Here is a 20,689-nt window from a genome sequence, read left to right on the forward strand (position 1 = left end):
AATACACTTTAGCCAAGGTTTTTACAATTCAAAAACTGGGAACACAAAATAAATAAATTAATTAAATTTAATTTTTTAACAACAACAATTGTCACAATGTGCAAAAGTACGCGAAATTAATTTCATGAAGTGTACAAATTATAAAAAAAATATAAATTTCACAGTACAGAAATATAACGTGTGAAATACCCGCGTTATGTGGGGCAATACCCGTGTTATACGAGAAACTGAAATCGTAAAATATGAAAACGCGTTATAAGAGTAATGTTTTATAAGGGGAATCACTGTATTGTATTGAATATATTGCTGAGCTCCAACAGTAGAGCAAAGTTATTACAGCGCGCTTGAACACTGACGTCATTCTTCAATATATTGCGTTCTCTGTCCACCGTGTAACTCTTAACCTTTCCTTATCCTCTAACTTTTAATGTACTCTAACTTTGTTTAGGTAGTCTAGCTATCTCAACACATTGTAAGCATAATTAATTAATACAATAAGATGATAATTAATCAAATTCACGGCTTTCTGCCGTGAAGCAGTAATACGTTTCGGTTTGAAGGGCGGAGCAGCCGTTGTAACTATACTGAGACTTTAGAATTCATATCTCAAGGTGGGTGGCGGCATTTACGTTGTAGATATCTATGGGCTCCGGTAAGCACTTAATATCAGATGGGTTGTGAGCTCGTCCACCCATCTAAGCAATAAAAAAAGTATATTTCGTTCATATATATTCAAAAACGTAGTGCAACCTACCCTGTAGAATAATAAGTAAACAGCATCGCTCACGGGCCTTGACAATATCATTGGCACAGCACAGAGTCGTTGATTTTTAAAAACCTCTTTTTTATAAGACGTGTTTAAATAGCAATCACGTATTTAAATATTTTAATCTGTTGCGGGCGACAACCCTGGTACCACGATAGAAATTTGACATACAAACAAACAAAAAAAAACTCACTGTCAAAGTAGCTGGTGTCTTCGTCGTTCTCCAGCTGCGGTATGAATTCGGCCTTCCTCCTGAGCAGATTGTTCCAGTCCAAGCCGTAGAAATAAACGTGGTCCTGTCGAAAAAGTTACGTCACCTCACTGCAGACAGGCGGGCGATGCCGGGGACTAGTGCACGCCCACACGTGGGCAAACAGTTCTATTCGTTAACTAGCTGACCCGGCAGACTTCGTAGTGCCTCAATCGATAAATAAAATACCTAAACTTTGTATAAAATAAACTTAAAACAAACAAAAGGAATCCGTCCGACGGGGGACACATCAAAGGAAAAACAAAATTGTTATTTTTATTTGATTCCAAGCATTTTCATATTTTTATCTACCTTTTAAACCGTCTCTGGAACTCCACAAATAATTCAAGACCAAAATTTGCCAAATCGGTCCAGCCTTTCTCGAGTTTTAGCGAGACTAACGAACAGCAATTCATTTTTATATATATAGATAGAAGATAAGATAGATTATCGACGAAGCTCTTGACTTTTTGACGGAAACGCGAGGAGCGAAAGTGTGCATTGTTGTGTATTTGTTTACGGTACGGTATTAGTTGTACGGAGTATAATCTATGACTACCCACAAATGTGAGTATATGAAACAAAACCGCTGGACGCTTGGGTTCTTCTAAAAAGTCCACTGAGAACGTCTCAGTAAAAAACTACCACTTTACTAAGACTTAATTTCGTCTCATCACATTTCGTTTCATTTAATTACATCCTAATTGATTAGCAGTTTCAAATCAATCAACTAATTAATCAATAGAATTTAAGAAGAACATATACGATTTGACTTGATTTTTTTTAAAGGGATTTTATGACCTGGTAACTGAGACCTTTAAGTCATGACTAATTTTAATTTATATTCATATTTTTTTTTTTAAATTATATATGGAGTGAAATGAAATGAAGATGATTAATTTGAGACATTAATCAACTGGGATGAAATGAAATGAGATGATATGGGATGAAATATAGTTCCAGTAAAATGGTGGTCATTTACTAAGATTTTTCAGTGGACTTTTTGGAGGATCCCGAGAAGTTACGTCCAGCGGCTTTGTTTCATTTTCCCACATTTGTGCACTTTCACAGATATTAAGCAGTTAATAAACCACCGTTATTACACATTTAAACCTGAAGAAACACTAAATAGACAAAATAAAACAAATCACACAACTTCACTCCTCGCGTTCCCGCCAAAAAGTCCCGACTTGACTTGAAAGGTTAAGTTGTCAAACCAATCTTTAAAAAAAAAGAATCTCTGTTTATTAATAAGTAATAGTATAATACAGATTGACTATTACTATTTGCTACTAGTAAACATTTGGATGTGGAGTGCTGAAAAGTGGCTTTATGTCGTGCAACACACTACTGCACTGCTGTAGCCTATGACGGTGACCATAAACTTGCATATCTCAAGTGCGAATCCCTGAACTCAAGATTACTAAGTGTTTTTATACTACATTTCATATAGATGCCTAGTGCGTCCTAGTCGAGTGCCCTTCTTGCGAGACCAGACTAGAGTCTGCACTGACCTTGACTTGATGGGTGCCGCCAGTCCCGAGCCGGTCCCTCGGGTTGCGCGCGAGGAGTTCCGTGATGATGGCTCTCGCTTCCACCGCAATCGGAAAGTCTTCCTCCGACGGCCACTCTATGTCATCTACACCAAATAAGAATGTCTACACTCTATGTCATCTACACCAAGTAATAATTTTTATACTCTATGTCATCTACACTAAGTAATAATATTTATACTCTGACATTGATGTCATCTACACCAAGTAATAATATTTATACTCTATGTCATCTACACCAAGTAATAATGTTCATGGTCATCTACACCAAGTAATAATATTTATACTCTATGTCATCTACACCAAGTAATAATGTTTGGACTCTGTGTCATCTACACCAAATAAAAAAGTTTGTAGCCTATGTCATCTACACCAAATAATAATGATTATACTCTACGTCATCTACGCCAAGTAATAATGTTTGGACTCTATGTCATCTACAGCAAGTAATAATATTTATACTCTATGTTATCTACACCAAGTAATAACGTTTATACTCTATGTCATCTAAACCAAATAATAATTTTTATTTGTTTCAGCTGATCTTATTTAGAGCTGAAGGATTTTATGCGATAACAGACTGGTCGGATAATGTTGATAATGGTATGGATGAGAAGGCTCATGGCTCATGTGATATTAAAACTAATCACACCAACACTAACTGGTACCTATTTCTACCATAGTAGATAGATAACGGTATCCGACAGGTATTACTCAAAATAAACAAAACAAAAAAATAGTATATTAATTGGTAAGAAAAAATCATGAAGTTAAATGTGCAAAAGCAATAAGATGATACGTGAATTTTCAATGCAAAAGTTCAAAATGGGTCATTTGACCCGTTATGGTATGTTTAGTGTTAATCGGTTACAGCGCCATGTGTCTGGGCAGGGTGCAACTGCTCAAGCTAGCACCAACAGCATGCTATTATATAATAATATATTCAGATTCTTTACTCTCCTAACAACATCTACCGGAAGGGATGAGGTACAGTTCCTCTAGGTATCCCCCAGCCAGAACACAACGATTACTGAGAGTTTGCAACCCCCACTGGACCTACTTACCATTAACGGTATGAGCGAACAGCTCCTCGGGGGTGTCGCCGAAGAACGGCACACATCCCACCAGGAACTCGTACAGAATGACTCCCATCGACCACCAGTCCACCGGCTTCCCGTAGCCCTGGAGCGGAAGGATTTTTTTTTTATTGCATAGATGCGTGAGAGCACGCATCACGCATCAATATGGTGGTTAAATAGTTACCGGAGCCCATAAACATCTACAACGTAAATGCGCCTCCCACCTTAAGATATAAGTGCTAAGATCTCAGTTTTTACAGTACAACGGCTGCCCCGCCCTTCAAATTCAATCGCATTACTTTTTCACGGCAGAAATAGGCAGGGCGGAGGTATCTACCCGTGCGGACTCACAAGAGGTATTATTACCACCAGTGTTTTTTTTATTGCCCTTGTAGAAAGATGAGCATACGGTCCACCTGATGGTGAGTGGCTACCGTCGCCCATGGACTTCAACAATGCCAGGGGCGGAGCCAAGCCGCTGCCTACCGCTTAATATTCTCCACAAGCCTCATTTGAAGAAGGATATGTCATAGCGCTCGGGAAACACCGTGGAGGGGAGCTCATTCCATAGCCGGATGATAAGTGGCAAAAAAGATCTCTGGAAACGCACTGTGGATGACCGGAGTGGCTCCAGGTAGCATGGATGAACTCTACTCCGGTGGCGGGCGGTGCGATGATAAAAACGAGATGCCGGTATCATCTCGAACAATTCCTCAGAGCACTCCCCATGGAACATACGGTACAAAATACAGAGGGAACCGAGGTCCCTCCGCAGACCCAGAGGTTTCAAACGAATTACGCAAATTTAAATGGATGCAAGTGGATGATGTAGGTCTGGGTGCTTGCCGTGCCGCGCGCCAGACTGACCTGTCGGAGTATGACCTCCGGCGCGATGTACTCGGGAGTGCCGCAGACCTGCTTGTCGGAGAACTGCCGCGCCTCTCTGTCGGCGTACTCCTCGTATAAATTCGTCGCCACTGTAAACACACGTGAAAACTTGAGACAATTTTCAACAGATCAATATACAAACTTGATACAATAATAAAAAAGGTTTTATTTCAAAAAAACTTTATTTCAAAAATTTACTGGTGGTAGGACCTCTTGTGAGTCCGTACGGGTAGGTACCACTACTCTGCCTGTTTCTGCCGTGAAGCGGTAATGCGTTTCGGTTTGAAGGGCGGGGCAGCCGTTGTAACTATACTGAGACCTTAGAACTTGTATCTCAAGGTGGGTGGCGCATTTACGTTGTAGATGTATATGGGCTCCAATAACCTTAACACCAGGTAGGCTGTGAGATCGTCTACCCAACTAAGCATTAAAAAAAAAGTTTTTTTTTTATATTTCACACGTATAGTGCACTCGGAATTCGAACCACAGACCGCATGCCTAATTGCAGAGAAAAACAAAGACGTTCACGTGCGATCAAAGTTAATCCTTCTGAAGTATTCTATTTCGTTCTGGCGCAAAACAAATATCTCTTCGTCTCTTTTTTGTTGTCATTTCCGTTCTTCAATAAATGTCAAATAAGAAGGTCGGTAAAGATTTTTTCTAATAACATGTAAAACAATTATAGTCTCTACGTACACGACATAAGTCCCATTTTGCTCAGCCCGAAGTCTGTCAGTTTGATGTGGCCGGTGGCCGTGATCAGCAAGCTGAAACAAGTCGTGTGCTATTAAATTTACACATTAAAAAATTATATTTAAAATCATTAGACATTTATATTTACATTACGTATTTATATTTTACAAAACATTACAAGTATGTAACTATACTTGAGACCTTAGAACTTATATCTCAAGGTGGGTGGCGCATTTACGTTGTGGATGTCCATGGGCTCCAGTAACCACTTTACCAGGTGGGCTGTGATATCGTCCACCCATCTAAGCAATAAAAAAAAATGTGAAAAAAACTTTATAAATGTTTATTTAATTATCATTTCTTTTTAATTTCAAAGATATTTTAAACCGAACCACTTTGTCTCTTGATTGCACGTTGTAAATGCTTCATTTCTTTTCGAGGCACAAAATTAAAGTCACCAAATAGCTGAATTTATTTGCGGCAGAAAGGGGCGGGGCGTGCTCCGTCACAGCCTGTGCTAAACAAGATGAGCTTGGCGAATCTATTCTAATAAATAAATCTACAGTGGTTTTTACGGATGTTCCGTTATAACTACTGAACCGTGCATCCGATTGACTTGAAACTTGGTATCCATGTAGAAAATACATGTACTTAGTGGATAGGCTAATATTTATATCAGCGTTGGACTCCCTACACCAGTTGCGGGGGCGTGAATGATGAGAATCTTTGTGGGGGTGAGGAATAATAATGTTAATTTTAAATGCCCAGCGAAGCGGACAGGTACAGCTAGTTTAGTTATATAACTGTATTTGTGCTTAGCCTCAATAAAGTCTCCGGCTCCGGACTTAGCCCCCTAATTAACTACAGTGTTTCTCCAGCGCTATGACATGTCCTTCTTCAAAGGAGGCTCACGAAGAGTACTTAGGCTTTAAGTACACCGAGAGAAGACGCACTTGTCGGGCTTGAGGTCGCGGTGCACGATGCCGTAGGAGTGCAGGTACTCGACGGCCAGCACGGCCTCGGCGAAGTAGTGGCGCGCCATGTCGGGCGGCAGCGGGCCGGCGCGCAGCAGCGTGGCGCAGTCGCCGCCCTCCACGAACTCCAGGATGAGGCACAGGTGCCGCCGGCTCTCGAACGAGCAGTACATCGTCACCTGCACAGCACAACGAACTGTTATGCGGGGTCTCCCGATTAGGTTTTTAAAAAAAAGAAACATGTGTGCAATTCACACGTGTTAGAAGTGAAACCTTCAAAAAACAATTATCATAAATGTCTAAGTATATGTAAAATTTTGTCATTAGTGAATAATTCTAAATCATCTTTTATAGTATGAGGTGGCGCCCTCTGTGAATCGATATTTTAACGTCACGTACAATACTAAATTGAAATTCACTACAAAAAATCTCGTAGATGGCGCTGTATTAAAATTTTTCGACACTTCCGTTGCATACCTGCGTGACGTTACATCTGTAAAAATTTTACCCTCATGCACCTAAAGAAGTTTCACTTCAAAAGGAATTTTGAAGAAGAGATTTCACTTTTATTAGTTTAATTACAAAAACGATTAAATTATAGAAATTGGCAGAAAGGAGATATTGTTCAAGACCGCTCCCGATGGGTGACTAAATACGACTGAGTGACTCTCGGTCGGTAACTATTACCAAGAGATTTCTCACAATGCTTACTCAGCACCAGTGGTGATTGAAAGAGATGTATCATTACTTTAACTAACACGGGGAGTCTGTAACAAAACGATCCAGTGGTGGCACCGCCAATATATACTTAGCCAATGACGAAGGCTTACAACTTACGAATAAGTGGGAATTTCAAAGATCAGAACAAAATTATTTCACAATACCACTATATACTATACATATATATTTACTATACTATATATATTTTTTTTTTATTTATGGCATATATGGGTGTACGAGCTCACAGCCAACCTTGAAACACTAGTGCTTCAGAGCAGAAATAGGCGGAGTGGTGGTAGCTACCCGTGCGGATTCACAAGAGGTCCTACGACCAGTATCGTATTGAGCCCGTACCCCCACCCTGCCTATTTATGACGCAGCATATGCTTTCCGGTTTGAAGAGTGGGGTAACTGAGCTCACGGCCCTCCCGGCGTCACCATTGTTACCAGGGCTCATAGACATCAGAGCTTGACTGTCACAAAACCTCCTTTAACTGCAATTGTTTTCTCTTCATCGTGGAAGTCATTCATGAACGTCAAGTACGTATTTCATTAGAAAAAATAAGACCTGCCTGTGGGATTCGAACCCCGACCCTGTGGCATCGTCCTACACTAGTACACCCGGAGAACCTCAACGTCAGTCAGCACGTACGCAGCTGGTAAGGGACTCACCACGAACGGATTATCAGCAAAACTGAGGATGTCCCTCTCGGCGAACGCCTGCTCCACTTGGTTCCTCAGTATCAAATTGTTTTTGCTGATCTTCTTCATAGCGAACCTGTGGGAACCTCCTCCTTAATGACGGTCCACAGAAATTCAATTTGAAGGAGGATTTGAAAAAAATTGGTCCTTTTTTTTATTGCTTAGATGGATGGACGAGCTCACAGCCCACCTGGTGTGGTTAAGTGGTTACTGGAGCCCATAGACATCTACAACGTATATGCGCCACCCACATTGAGATATCAGTTCTAAGGTCTCAGTATAGTTACAACGGCTACCCCACCCTTCAAGCCGAAACGCTTCACGGCAGAAATAGGCGGGTTGGTGGTATCTACCCGTGCGTACAAGAGGTCCTACCACCAGCAAAAATAGTAAGTTGACTGAGTGTTGTGGATCCCTCTGGAGAGCTGCCACCGTTTCTTTTATATCTAGCGCGAAGCAACCATTCTTGCGGCGTGTGACCACTGAGAGTTTGACCACACTCATGGGCTCCGCGGTACCCACTTCCCATAAGATGGGTAATAAGCCTTCAACGGCAATAAAAAGAAGAAAAACAGTTCGGACGTGCTAAAAAGTGCGTACCGTAGATTGGGGGGAATCTGGAGCCTTTCCAAATTCAACACATATTTTCAATGGTTTTTCTTAGAGTAATACCAATAAAATTGAGATTAAAATGCTTCCGGAGGCTTACATTTTTATATACGATGCGTTATTATACATAGTTCATTACAAAATATACACAATAAAAATCATTTTCAGTTCAACAAAGTTAAATCTAGCAACTCAACAAAAGTATTGTGACATCCCAGATTTGTCCCTATTCTAACTAATCTCTGTTCCCCCAATCTACTATACCTATAAAATTATTATATTTCATTGTACAGCAGGCAATTTTTATTTATTGATTAAATGAGTAAACTAGCTAACGGTTCATCTGGTGTTAAGTGATTATAGAAGGCCGTAGAGAAATGTAATTGCCTCTTTTTACTACTACTACATGCATATGAATATTTTTGTCTGTCTGTCTGTTTGTTCCGGCTAATCTCTGGAACGGCTGGACCGATTTTGACGAAACTTTCACTGATAGATAGCTGATGATGTAAGGAGTAACTTAGGCTACTTTTTTAGACTAGTTTTGCCCCGCGGCTTCACCCACGGTACGACAATCACTGCGGGTAGCATCGTGGAACTCAATTATCAATAATAAAATTTAATGTTTCCGAAGCGAAGCGAAGTTACAAATGTAAATTTCGCTTGAACCAAATAGCTCTTCACTCCTCGATATGTTTGTCTCTCTTTAGTGTCGCTTTTTCGTTTCATCTAGTTTCAAATCACACCGGTCCTTTCTTTACTTAAAAACAAAGCTATCTGCATTTACCACACACCTCTGTCTCGTTTGTTTGTGTTTGACTAGATACACGGCTCCGTAAGCTCCGTTCGATATGAGCTTTATGACCTGGTAGTCGGCTTCCGAGGGGGGCGCCCCCGAACTCGAGCCGGGGGGCGACTGGCGGCCGCGAAGCCTGCAACAGACACAATCTTATAGTACATTGAAAAAATAAATTTCCTTTAAATTATTGTATCATACTGGAATTTAGGTAAAATTGTAAGACAAGGATCAGGCTCGTTAGAACACTTATATTCTCATTATTTCTATACGCTGCTGAGACGTGGACACCGTGCGAGACGTGGAAAGGAAGAAAATAGACGCTCTGGAAATGTGGTGCTGGAGAAGAATGCTTGGAGTTTCGTGGATCGACTTTCGTACTAATGTCTCGATACTTCAGGAGCTCGGCATCAAGCAGCGTCTATTTGGTATAGTACAGTCTCGAATGGTGAATTTCTTCGGACACGTTTCGCGACGAGATGGCCGGTCCATAGAACGCCTCGTTGTACAGGGAAGCGTTGATGGTACAAGACCGCGCGGGAGGCCACCAACGCGGTGGACCGACCAAATTAAAACTGCAGTGGGAGGTCTCCTAAATGAGTGCAGTAGAATGGCCTCGAGCAGGGAGAGATGGCGCGACATCGTGAGACGCATCAAGTCTGCCCCTTCCAACACTACATGGCGATCACGAGCACTCTGTCAAGAGTGACGCGACTGAGAAGACAAAAAGGGAGAGAATCAAGAGAGAGAGAGAGACATACATTAATATTTATTTTACCATCGAGCTGGTTTAATGATGGAACATGAAAGGTAGGTAGCACACCTCGTTTAGATTCTATCGATTTGGAAGAACGTTTACCATTCAGAGGGCTTTTTTTTTATAAACATCTCGTAGTTGGCTGGTAGGTAGCGGCTTAGTTTTGCCCCTGGCATTGTTGAAGTCCATGGGCGACGGTAACCACTCACCATCAGGTGGGCCGTATACTCGTCTAAAAGGGCAATAAAAATAAATAAATAAAACTTAAGCATAGAATGATTATCTTACTTGGAAGGAGAGGTATTCTGCGGGAGGGGAGGAGGCGGAGGGGCGTGCAGCTCGGCCAGCGGGTCCTTGGAGAGTCCCAGCTTGTGGATTATGTACTGTGGAATGTCTGTTATGCCCTGAGGATCAAGTAGACTATGTTAATCCAAAATTATAATTTGCGTAATTACTGGCGGAAGGACCTCTTGTGAGGTCGCACAGGTAGGTACTACCACCCCGGTTATTTCTGCCGTGAAGCAGTAATGCGTTTCGGTTCGAAGGGCGGAGCAGCCGCTGTATCTATACTTGAGACCTTAGAACTTATATCTCAAGGTGGGTGGCGCATTTACGTCGTAGATGTCTATGGAATCCAGTAACCACTTAACACCAGGTGGGCTGTGAGCTCGTCTACCCATCTAAGCAATAAAAAAAAAGAAAAAAATAATGTATTCGTGGTCACCCTATGGACCCTATGGTGGACATTACGCACGAGGGATACAGGGCCATTTCACCAGAAAACTGACGACCCGTTTGCTTAGTGCGAGTTTTAACGTTCTCGATAGCGTAAAAGTTAACTGAAATTTGTATGCAGTTGGAACGTTTGCCTACGTTTTCCGCTAGGGGCGCTGTTCTTACTCCATACAAATGTGAGTTAACCTTTACGTTATCGAGAACGTTAAATTAAATAATAAATAATAGTTTAAAAAAGCTAAATACGCTTTTATAGAAAAATAGAAAATGAATTATAATAAATTTGAATTAAAAATAGCGTAAGAAAAAATTATTTTAGTGTAAAAAAATCGTTGAGTGCTTTTCAGGATATGATCAAAATAATCCTTCTACTCATAAAATATTTATAACTACGGATACCATGCGCCTCACGCTTTTTTTTAGTAGTATTTTCTATAAAAGCGTATTTTATTAGTGTTTTTAAACTATTATTTATTTTTCATTTTTTAGTTGAATTTAAAATTTTTTCGAATTTGTTATTTTTTTTTTAAATATTGAATTGTCTTCGGTCCTTAATAAGTATAGCAAATTTCGAGTTAATCCGACGTTTTGAAGGGGGTCAAAATCATGTTCAAAGATTCCGTCACATACTAACATACATACGTCTGAAGCTAATAAAAGCGTATTAAAAACTCGCACCATGCACACCGGTCCTTTCATCCAAAGGTTTTTAAAACAAAGTATTTTCGGTTGCGCCTTTATAAATTTCTTTCATGTTACCTGCAAATGTCTGGCGTGTCCTTCCGCGGCCTCCAGCAGCCTGTAGAACCGCTCGGGATCGAACTCCAGACACTCGAGCAGGCGCGCCGGCCGGGCCATCGCCAGGATCAGCCGGTTGACCAGCGGCGCCACCTGACCACCCGCTTCGGCTGACTTCTCTCTCGTCTGCAAAATGTAACCGGATACTATCATGCTGCAGAAGGGTTTTACTCGTGGTAGGACGTCTTGTGAGTCCGCGCGGGTAGGTACCACCACCCTGCCTATATCTGCCGTGAAGCAGTAATGCGGTTGGGGTTTGAAGGGCGGGGCAGCCGTTGTAACTATACTTGAGACTATAATATCTTGGCAAGATCCTGCCTCCAGAGCTGAGTAATGTCCTCAAGCTATGGTCAATGGAGGAGCTAAGCTGATAGCCTTGAGAGGCTATATCAGCGTAGCCTCAACTAGTAGGTGAGCTCACGGGGCTCAAACCTGATGACGTTGGTAACACGAACCCTAGCAAGAGCAGTGCTTCGCAGAATCTACCACCGGGTCGGAAACGCGACCCACTGAGAAGATCCGTCGAAAAACTCAGTGGGCTGTGTATACCCCTGGATACTGGACTGAGGGTCGCGTGGAAGAACTCACCTCTGCAAGTAGCCGGTCCAGACTGTCCGCCATGTCGTAGAAGTAGGTGCTGGTCACCTGCTTTGATTCCGACTTGTGGAGGCAGTCGCGAGCCATCTCCAGAACCTATGTACCGAATATCTGCGTATTTAGTTACAATTAACCGCTTGTCAAATGTTTTCATCATATATTCCAATTTTACGGTAGACGATAAAAGGACTTAAGAACAATAGTGGGTGGAGCGGGAATATATCTCCCTATAATATATCTGTCTCTCTCGCACGCGCGCACTTTAACGGCGATGACGTCATAAGTCGTGATTTAATTATGATATCTTGTTGTTGACGCTCGTCACCGATCAAGTATTTAACTTAGTCATTTTAAAAAAAAGGCATTTATTATCGATGTTGAATTTACTAATTAATTTAATTATACTACTGGTTTTAATCAGACAGGGTGACATTTTTGGTAATAATTCCAACATTCATTCATTCATTTCATTCATTCAACAACATGGTAAGAAAGGGAAAAGAGAATGGCTGAAAGAAAGCAAGATGGCGAAGGCGATTCAATGAGCAAGGCGTACAAAAGATGTCACTTCATCATCATTCTGCTGTCCTTTCACCCAGTCACCTTGGGTCGGCGCAACATGCTTCTTACTTCCATACTCCTGTATCATATCCCATTTCTTCGCTCACTCCCCTCTTACACATATCGACTTTCACGCAATCCATCCATTTTCTTCTTAGGTCTACCTCTTCCTCTAAAAGAAAGGTGTAACTTAAATTTTAATTATAATAACAGAGAACATTTTGGTAGAAAGCAATAAAAGTGCAACATAATATGGAATAGTTATCGTGGTATGGACATGTGATGCGTAGGGAGAATATGCATGTGACTAGGAGATGTATGGAAATTATAATGCAAGGTAGAGGGGGAAGAATTCGACCGAAGAAGACATGGATGGAGTGTGTGAATAACGATATGAGAGAGAGTGAATGTTGAGATGACGGCTGATAGAAGAGAATGGAAGAGAAAAATCAGTGTGCCGACCCCACCTAGTGGGATAAGGTGGAGAAAAAAAAGAAGTGGGATATTTTTATTTCATGCGCCACGATCCCAATTCTACAATAATGCTATACGTTAATCGTATCAGCAGTTTCTAAAGGTATACCTGTCTCTGTACGAATCTCTCTATAGGCGGCCGATCGGGTTTCTTATCCAATTCCGTGAGCTCATCGATTAGTCCTCTTAATCTGAAACATTTGACATTCAGTATGCTATCGAAGGTATTACGTATTTTATAAAGTTTTATGAGTAGGGTAAACTATCTAATTATTGGCATTTTGTTAGGATAAATTCGATACAGTTTACCCTCCTATAACACGGTATTTTACAACACGGTTCCGCTTTAACAGGGAAAGAAAAAATCTCGTAAACTCTCTTATAACACGGTACTTCTACAACACGATAACATGATTTTTGTTTAAAATTATTTCGAAAATTACATTATGCACTATGAACACACAATATATGGGTATGGCCGTCTGGTGTAGTTAAGTGACATGGTCACTACACAAGAGGGTCGCGGGTTCGAATCTCGCCAAGGGAAGATATTTGTATGATAAATATAAATGTATTTTCCAGGGTTATGGATGTATATTAAATATGTGTATGTATATAATAAAAAATCTTACATTTATTTCTGTTATCTGGTACTTGTAACACAAGTTCTTTACGAACTTATCACGGGACCAGTTAACGTGGCGTGATTGTTAGTAAATATTTATTTATTTATAGCTAAGATGTTTACAATCTCGTATAACACGATTTCGCACAACGCGGGAATTTGTAGGAACGTACCTACCGTGTTATAGGTTACCTATGGCAAAACAATAAATCCTCGCTGCGATACCACGATTTTGTGGGCAATTATAATATTTCGGGGTGACCCTAACGATAAATATGGGACACAAACTTGTCGTCCATAGATTTCTGAGCGGCGGGGAATCTGGCAGCGAACAGGGACGACATGGCCGACACGGCGTCGTCCCGCGAGCCGGACCCCCCGCCCGACGAGCCGCCGATAGAACGGGAAGGACTGCTGGAACAATGCACTCTATATCTATAGACTGAAGGTGCAATTTATAAAAGGGCTTTATTAAGCAACAGCAAAGCCGTTGTTGATACAATGTCCGGTCACCTCGCCGAACCCATGGCTTGCAACGAAGGGCTCGGCGCGTTAATTAGCCCACAGACACAGCCCACTGAGTTTCTCACCGGATCTTCTCAGTGGGTCGCTTTTCCGATCCGGTGGTAGATTCTGCGAAGCACCGCGCTTGCTAGGGCCAGTGTTAGCAACGCCTCCGGTTTGAGCCCCGAGAGCTAACCTAAACAGCAGGGTAACGCTGATATAGCATCTCAAGGCTATCAGCACAGGTAGTTAAAAAATATACACAATGTAAATTTGAGGCGTATTTTTGACGAGATTTTTATTGTTTAAAATTAATCTTATTACATTTCAAAGTTGGGTGGAGTAGTCGATTCATTACAATGAAAATAGAAGTCTGAACTTGTCTAGATGTGGTGGGCAGCCAGAACAGACAGATGCCTGAATCACGCTTACGACATTTTCAAGATAAACTTACACATATACAAGTTCCGAAGAACAACATTGGGACCGTTGGTCTACCGAGCATTATCACCCGTTCAGTGGAAGATCTTCCCTTTGTCGCATACCACACAGATAATTCCCAAACAATAAAAACGAAAAAGCCTTTTTTTTGGAATCAGTGACCTTTACTACACGCCAATTGCTATAATTGATTCGCTAAAAAGAATAAACATTCATTAAGAGGATTAGTAAGCATGGCCTCACCTAAGACTGCGACTCCGGACCCGTCGTGACAAGCCCTGCGGTGAGGGCGCGCGGGCTCCAGCATTGCCACTGCCGCCGCTATCCGAAAGGGACGCCCAGTTGTTCATACCGCTGCCCTGTGAACTGCTGCAAGAGAAAATACGGATATTAAAACAAGTTCTTATTCTTGAAGCATTTGTATAGGCAAACTCCTTTTTCAAATCTTGCTGTGTCTCATAGTAAAATGTATTGACCCTTCGAATTTAATGATATTACCAAATACTAGTGCTGGAATTTTCCGTTAACATATCGAATGGCTTTAATGAGGGACAGCATGCTACTCCGAACGAATATAATGTGAGATAGAAACAAGAACAAGAAGATGAGAAAAAGCCCACTGAGTTTCTCGCCGGATCTTCTCAGTAGGTCGCGTTTCCGATCCGGTGGTAGATTCAACGAAGCGTTGCTCTTGCTGGGGCTACTGTTAGCAACATCCTCTGGTTAGAGCCCCGTAAACTCACCTACGCGCTCGGTTACACTGACATAGCCTCTCAAGGCTACCAGCTTACGTAGGAAAAAAAATAGAGACAGAAGATATTGGAAATGTAGTTGAAAATTCACGAGAATTACAGGGAATAATATTGTCCAAGGATACCAGATTAATATAGACGTTTTAACTGATCCAATAGAATTAAACTAGAACTTACTTGAGCGAGTTCTGATGTTGGCAATGAGGACACGGCGCCCGGGGCTGCGGGTCGCAGGCCGTCTGCACGGCCAGCAACCGCTCCTGGGACGAGCATTGTGACTGCAACAGAGCGGAGGAGTCCTACATTAACTTATTGAAGGGCGGGGCAGCCGTTGTAACTATAGACCTTAGAACTTATATCTCAATGTGGGTGGCGCATTTACGTTGTAGATGTCTATGGGCTCCAATAACCAATTAGCACCAAGTGGACTGTGAGCTCGTCCACTCATCTAAGCAATAAAAAAAATTATTGGAACAAACGTATACATTGCGGCTCAAGTATTGACGCTAATGTTTGTTTTACAATAAACTTTCATCGACACCAGAGGTTCGAACAGGTCGTTTAAAAACTAAACTAGAGATGAAAATGCAGTTTTGCTGCCAAAAACTTCGAGAAAACGTGCAAAAACTCTTACTACCTAGTTACCACATAATTATAAGGCAGGTAGGCAGCGGCTTGGCTCTGCCGCTGGCATTGCTGACGTCCATGAGCGACGGTGACCACTTACCATCAGGTGGGCCGTATGCTCGTCTGCCTACAAAGGCAATTAAAAAAAAAAAAAAGGGAATTCACACAAAAACTTCAGAATCTTAGCCCATTAATTATCCTTTTTCCCCGGACAAGAAAGAATTTAGTCGACCAAGTCATTTGTTAAGAGCACGAGCCAAAACAGCCACATAACGTTTCGAGATTGAGGCGATATTGTCGCGACAAATTTGGGTCATCGTTGGAGAATTCAAACAAAATTTATTTATGGAACGTACTAAATGAATTTATAATTAGGGATGCAGATGTCGTGTTTGAATTTTGATATCAACCGTTTTGAAAAACGAAAGACGTAGAATTTAATACAGATGATCTAGTCAGTCTGATTTAAACTATGATTTTACTGTAGAAAATGTTAATGTGAGTGTACCCTAATATACCTAAAAAAGATATTTTCCACTAAAGAATATATTTTACAACACAAAATTATTTGAAGATATCATTAACGCATTTCAAGGGCTTACAACGGTTTACAATTGAAACAAATTTTAAAAGCCTTTACTTCTGTATATCAAGATCGCTCTTTAGCGAAGGCCCTCCCTAGAATTTGCCATACTTTTCTGTTCGTAGCTTTTCTTCTCCATATTATCCACAAAATACCCATAAATTATTTTCAAACTACTCACAAACTCCAAGAAGGAAGAAACATTTATACGGTACATTCGGGTTCCGTATTTCACTTATTTACACTAATGGTAAAAGGTTTGTAAATTACCTGTCCTGAGCCATGTCATTAACACTGAATAGATTACATAAAATATAACTCTGAGCATTCGTGGACACACTCCGTTCTGCCGTGTTAGGTATTGATACGTTTAAAAAATATGAAAAAATATTGTGTTACGTGCGTAGTTTTCAACCGCATGACGCATGATTCAACTAAGGCATATTCTAGTTGGTCACAACATTTCTTTATAGCAGAATCAAAATTAACGATATTGAAAAAAATGTACTTCATTAAAGAATTAATAGGTCTTTCTATCTTTTTATCATTGTTCTTTATTTTTATCACAAAAACTTAATTTCAAATATTTAGGAACAAACTATTACAGAATTCGCAACATCATATTGTATAAGAAGACCATAACGGCGACTTAACTTCAATACATGTAACTTATTCACGTTAATAAATGCTACAATAAAATTAGATACTATGACCACACGCTGTATAGTAAAGGTGTGCATTACAATAAATAGATAGGTTATTTTTATTACAATAGCTGTTAAAAAAAACGATCAACACCCTGTGAATGAATCATTAATCATATTCATTATTTTTTTTAACCGGTAAACAACATTCAAGTGTTTCCTAAATATGACTACAATTATTCAATTTGGCACATTATTGAATTATTAGAAAACATTGCGACAAGAATCTCCTTTTGTGCAAAAATACTGTAAACAATATTATTTAGTACTGTCAAGGTTATATATTTATTTTTCGTAGGCGCAACAGTTTCAGCTAGAGCTATAAGGTACTTGTCCGTAATAATAAGGAGAGCGACTCCGCCTACTATAAGATATTTTGGTCAAAATCAACCACGGTACAGTCGCAACACAACAGCGTATATAATACCTTAATCCTTTTATAATCCTGTGACCGCTTGGAGGTAAATGAATAAAAATAGAGAAAGTGAAAATATCAAAAGTGTCAGAACGCTCTTATTGTGACCGCCTCTAATTACACACCCGACTCGGACGAGATTAACAATCTTTTCCATCACTGTGAACAAGCTCCTTACAGTACAAATTCGCAATAATAATGCCGGCGCCAGAGGAAGGAAGGTAAGCCTAAGAAGAAATTTGCGTGAAAGACGATATATGCGACGAAATGGTATATAATAGAGGAGTATCGAAAGAGAAAACATGATGTGACTGGGAGAAAGGCAGGAGAACGATGAATGCTGTCGCCATTTAGACCAGGGCTTCCCAAACTTATTTTGTCTACTGCTCACTTTGGGTATTAATTATTTTTTAGCACCCCCATTTTTTCACCTACTTAAAAACAACTATAGCGAGAGCTTAGTCGGTGTCTAAGAGGCATCCTAAATGAAATTACAAATCTCCTCCCAAGCCTCTACAAATCGCCCCCATTTTTTTTCTGGGTCTCTTACCCACAAGGGAACGTTATCGCCCACTTTGGGAAAGGCTGATTTAGACCAACATGCTGTTATGATGATATGACCATGATTTTTTGCCTAGATGCTAAACCAGAATATAACCAACATGATTACCCCCTTAGGATTAACAAAAACAAATCCATTCTTCATCGCAAGTGACAATGCGAGCCAAAATCCCTTCGTCCGTGTATCTGTTAAGTAATGCCAGGCATACATTGACGCATTCGTCGCGCTGGCGATCGTTCAGTTCATGCGGCACCACTTATCAAGTTTTTTTACCTTGCTAATTTGACGCAAATTGACAATATTATTTTGATGCTAACATTGAAAGCCGCTGCTAACACAACAGTAGGTTGAGTATCGTCAGCCTCCTCTATCGCCTTTAAACCGTCGAAGACTTTGATTTTCCAGCGACCACGGGCTTCTTTTCGTAGATCAAAATCTTCATATAGGAAGCGTTCAAACCAATAAAGAGTGGTGCGTCCGTTTTAAGAGTGCACTTCATACACGTCACTAATATTGTGAGCCGTTTGGGCAGCATTGCTACCGCGAAAGAACTCTTATTCTATAATTATTCGCTTTTTTTCGGTTTTTATCGCGTCCATATTGATAAAAAAGCACCAATCAATAAACAAAGATTGAATTTGAAAATAGAATTACAATTTTTTTAAATAACATTTCTTTTGTGTTCGTTGTCACCCATAGATAAATTACGTTTCAAATGGCCAGTATTATAAGACGGCAACTTCATGGGTTAAGACCTATTATTATAAGTTTAAATGGTTATTTTACTGGATCACCCATTCACTTTTGCAGCCAACTGTACGGTCACCACTCACACAACTGTACACAGTCCGACTGCTCTAGCTTTCAAGGTTACATTTAGCTCAAACAAAAATTGGTCGTACCAGGTCAGCTGCAATACGTTCTACAACCAGATAATTAGATATGCTCTCTATAGCCATTCCTTCTCCTTGTATCGTGTTCCTCAGTGCTGGGGGTCGTGACCTTTACGAAGAACTTTTGTTTGGCCCATGTTCCTCCATTCCTTCCTGTCCTCTAGTGGATAGCAACATTGACTATGGCCACTATGATGACATAAAATCTGTGATAGTGTCCATTTAGTTTTGGTTTAAGGAGGACCCGCAACCCGAATCGATTTTCCCGATAGATAAAGGATATGTTTTATTGCCTTCATCGGTCGACGAGCATACGACCCATCTCTCAAGACCATTTGTAAAAGACAAGTCGCTTAAGGAATACTCTGAAGAGAAGTTACATGAACCGAGTGTGAAGGGTTAGTTCGTCACGACTGTATTTTTATACACCCCAGCTAGGTTGTTACTCTTAAGGGCAAGCAAAATGGAGTATCTTACAAAAGAAAAGAATCAATGATTTTAGTTGTATTACCTGTAATATTCGTGTGCATTATTTGAACTAAAAATTTATTAAGAAACTTTCAATGACCCTTGTTTTGATGAATTTTGGTTCGTTTCTGCTAAAGCTATCAGCAGAATTTTGAGCGCCCTCTGAAAAATATTTCACATGAAATGGAAGCAACTTTTTTAAATTGCAGAAAATTTAAGTTCATAGGAAGACGACATGGTTGTGGCCCTGATTCCATCACGACACCTAATATAAAAACACGTAGCAAACGGTTTTTAAAACAAAATTCAATAAACATATTACGCAATAGGAATAGATAAGGATGAGTTCTTGTATAAAACTATCCATCACCTCACAAGATCCGAAGGAATAAAAACATCTTATGGGTTAGATGATTGAAACGCCGTAACATAAAACTGGTTTATAAATTTCATTAGTCTGTGCAAGGTCTTATTTTAAGTGCGAAGCGAGCATTCCCTGTTTCTCGTTAAACATATTGTTCGAATAAAACTTTCACATTTCTTTGGACGATTCAGAATACCAGAAACTATATGACACATCGCTAAATCAAATATCTGAAAACCATTATCAGAGAGGCACAAACACTTGACTAAACACCAGTTCTCGGTAAGTCCTGAGTCACGTCGAGCTATTTTCACGTATTTTGAAATCAATTAACGCTTTCCGTGAAATAGCACACAAAACGCACGTGCAAATACGTCGTGAGAATAAAAGTGAAATGGCGGTACTACAAAAAAAACAGAATTTAAAGTAATCGCGGGTAGTATTTCATACAAACTAAAAAGTACACGAAAATGCGACTTAATAGTTAAATTAGATCAATCATCGGCATTGTACCGTTCACATCACTGCCTTTTTTTTATTGCTTAGATGGGTGGACGAGCTCACAGCCCACCTGGTGTTAAGTGGTTACTGGAGCCCATCCACAACGTAAATGCGCCACCCACCTAGAAATATAAGTTCTAAGGTCTCAGTATAGTTACAACGGCTGCCCCACCCTTTAAACCGAAAGGCATTACTGCTTCACGGCAGAAATACGCAGGGCGGTGGTACCCACCCGCGCGGACTCACAAGAGGTCCTACCACCAGTAATTACGCAAATTATAATTTTGCGGGTTTGATT

The 20,689-nt window shown here is 40.5% G+C and overlaps 1 protein-coding gene across 11 annotated transcripts in view; it reads right to left on the reverse strand.

The window, feature by feature from the left end:
* dop (microtubule-associated serine/threonine (MAST) protein kinase dop) overlaps positions 1 to 20,689 on the reverse strand; it is a 103,620-nt gene that overhangs the window by 24,710 nt on the left and 58,221 nt on the right. For 4 of the 11 annotated variants that reach the window (XM_089739925.1, XM_089739917.1, XM_089739922.1 and 1 more), the window contains 15 exons: positions 15,452 to 15,552; positions 14,766 to 14,891; positions 13,866 to 13,991; positions 13,062 to 13,143; positions 11,909 to 12,013; positions 11,282 to 11,446; positions 10,076 to 10,191; positions 9,029 to 9,166; positions 7,596 to 7,701; positions 6,183 to 6,382; positions 5,233 to 5,303; positions 4,516 to 4,625; positions 3,634 to 3,751; positions 2,531 to 2,655; positions 960 to 1,062 (listed from right to left, as the gene is read on the reverse strand). In XM_089739925.1, coding sequence (XP_089596051.1) covers positions 960 to 1,062; positions 2,531 to 2,655; positions 3,634 to 3,751; positions 4,516 to 4,625; positions 5,233 to 5,303; positions 6,183 to 6,382; positions 7,596 to 7,701; positions 9,029 to 9,166; positions 10,076 to 10,191; positions 11,282 to 11,446; positions 11,909 to 12,013; positions 13,062 to 13,143; positions 13,866 to 13,991; positions 14,766 to 14,891; positions 15,452 to 15,552 — 1,792 coding nt within the window. Of the gene's footprint in view, positions 1 to 959; positions 1,063 to 2,530; positions 2,656 to 3,633; positions 3,752 to 4,515; positions 4,626 to 5,232; positions 5,304 to 6,182; positions 6,383 to 7,595; positions 7,702 to 9,028; positions 9,167 to 10,075; positions 10,192 to 11,281; positions 11,447 to 11,908; positions 12,014 to 13,061; positions 13,144 to 13,865; positions 13,992 to 14,765; positions 14,892 to 15,451; positions 15,556 to 20,689 lie in introns of all 11 variants that reach the window. The other 7 variants (XM_089739920.1, XM_089739919.1, XM_089739915.1 and 4 more) reach the window with 3 other exon arrangements.

Source organism: Bombyx mandarina, chromosome A1 (genome assembly GCF_030267445.1).
Source record: "Bombyx mandarina strain Sakado chromosome A1, ASM3026744v2".
NCBI classification, from domain to species: Eukaryota; Metazoa; Arthropoda; class Insecta; order Lepidoptera; family Bombycidae; genus Bombyx; species Bombyx mandarina.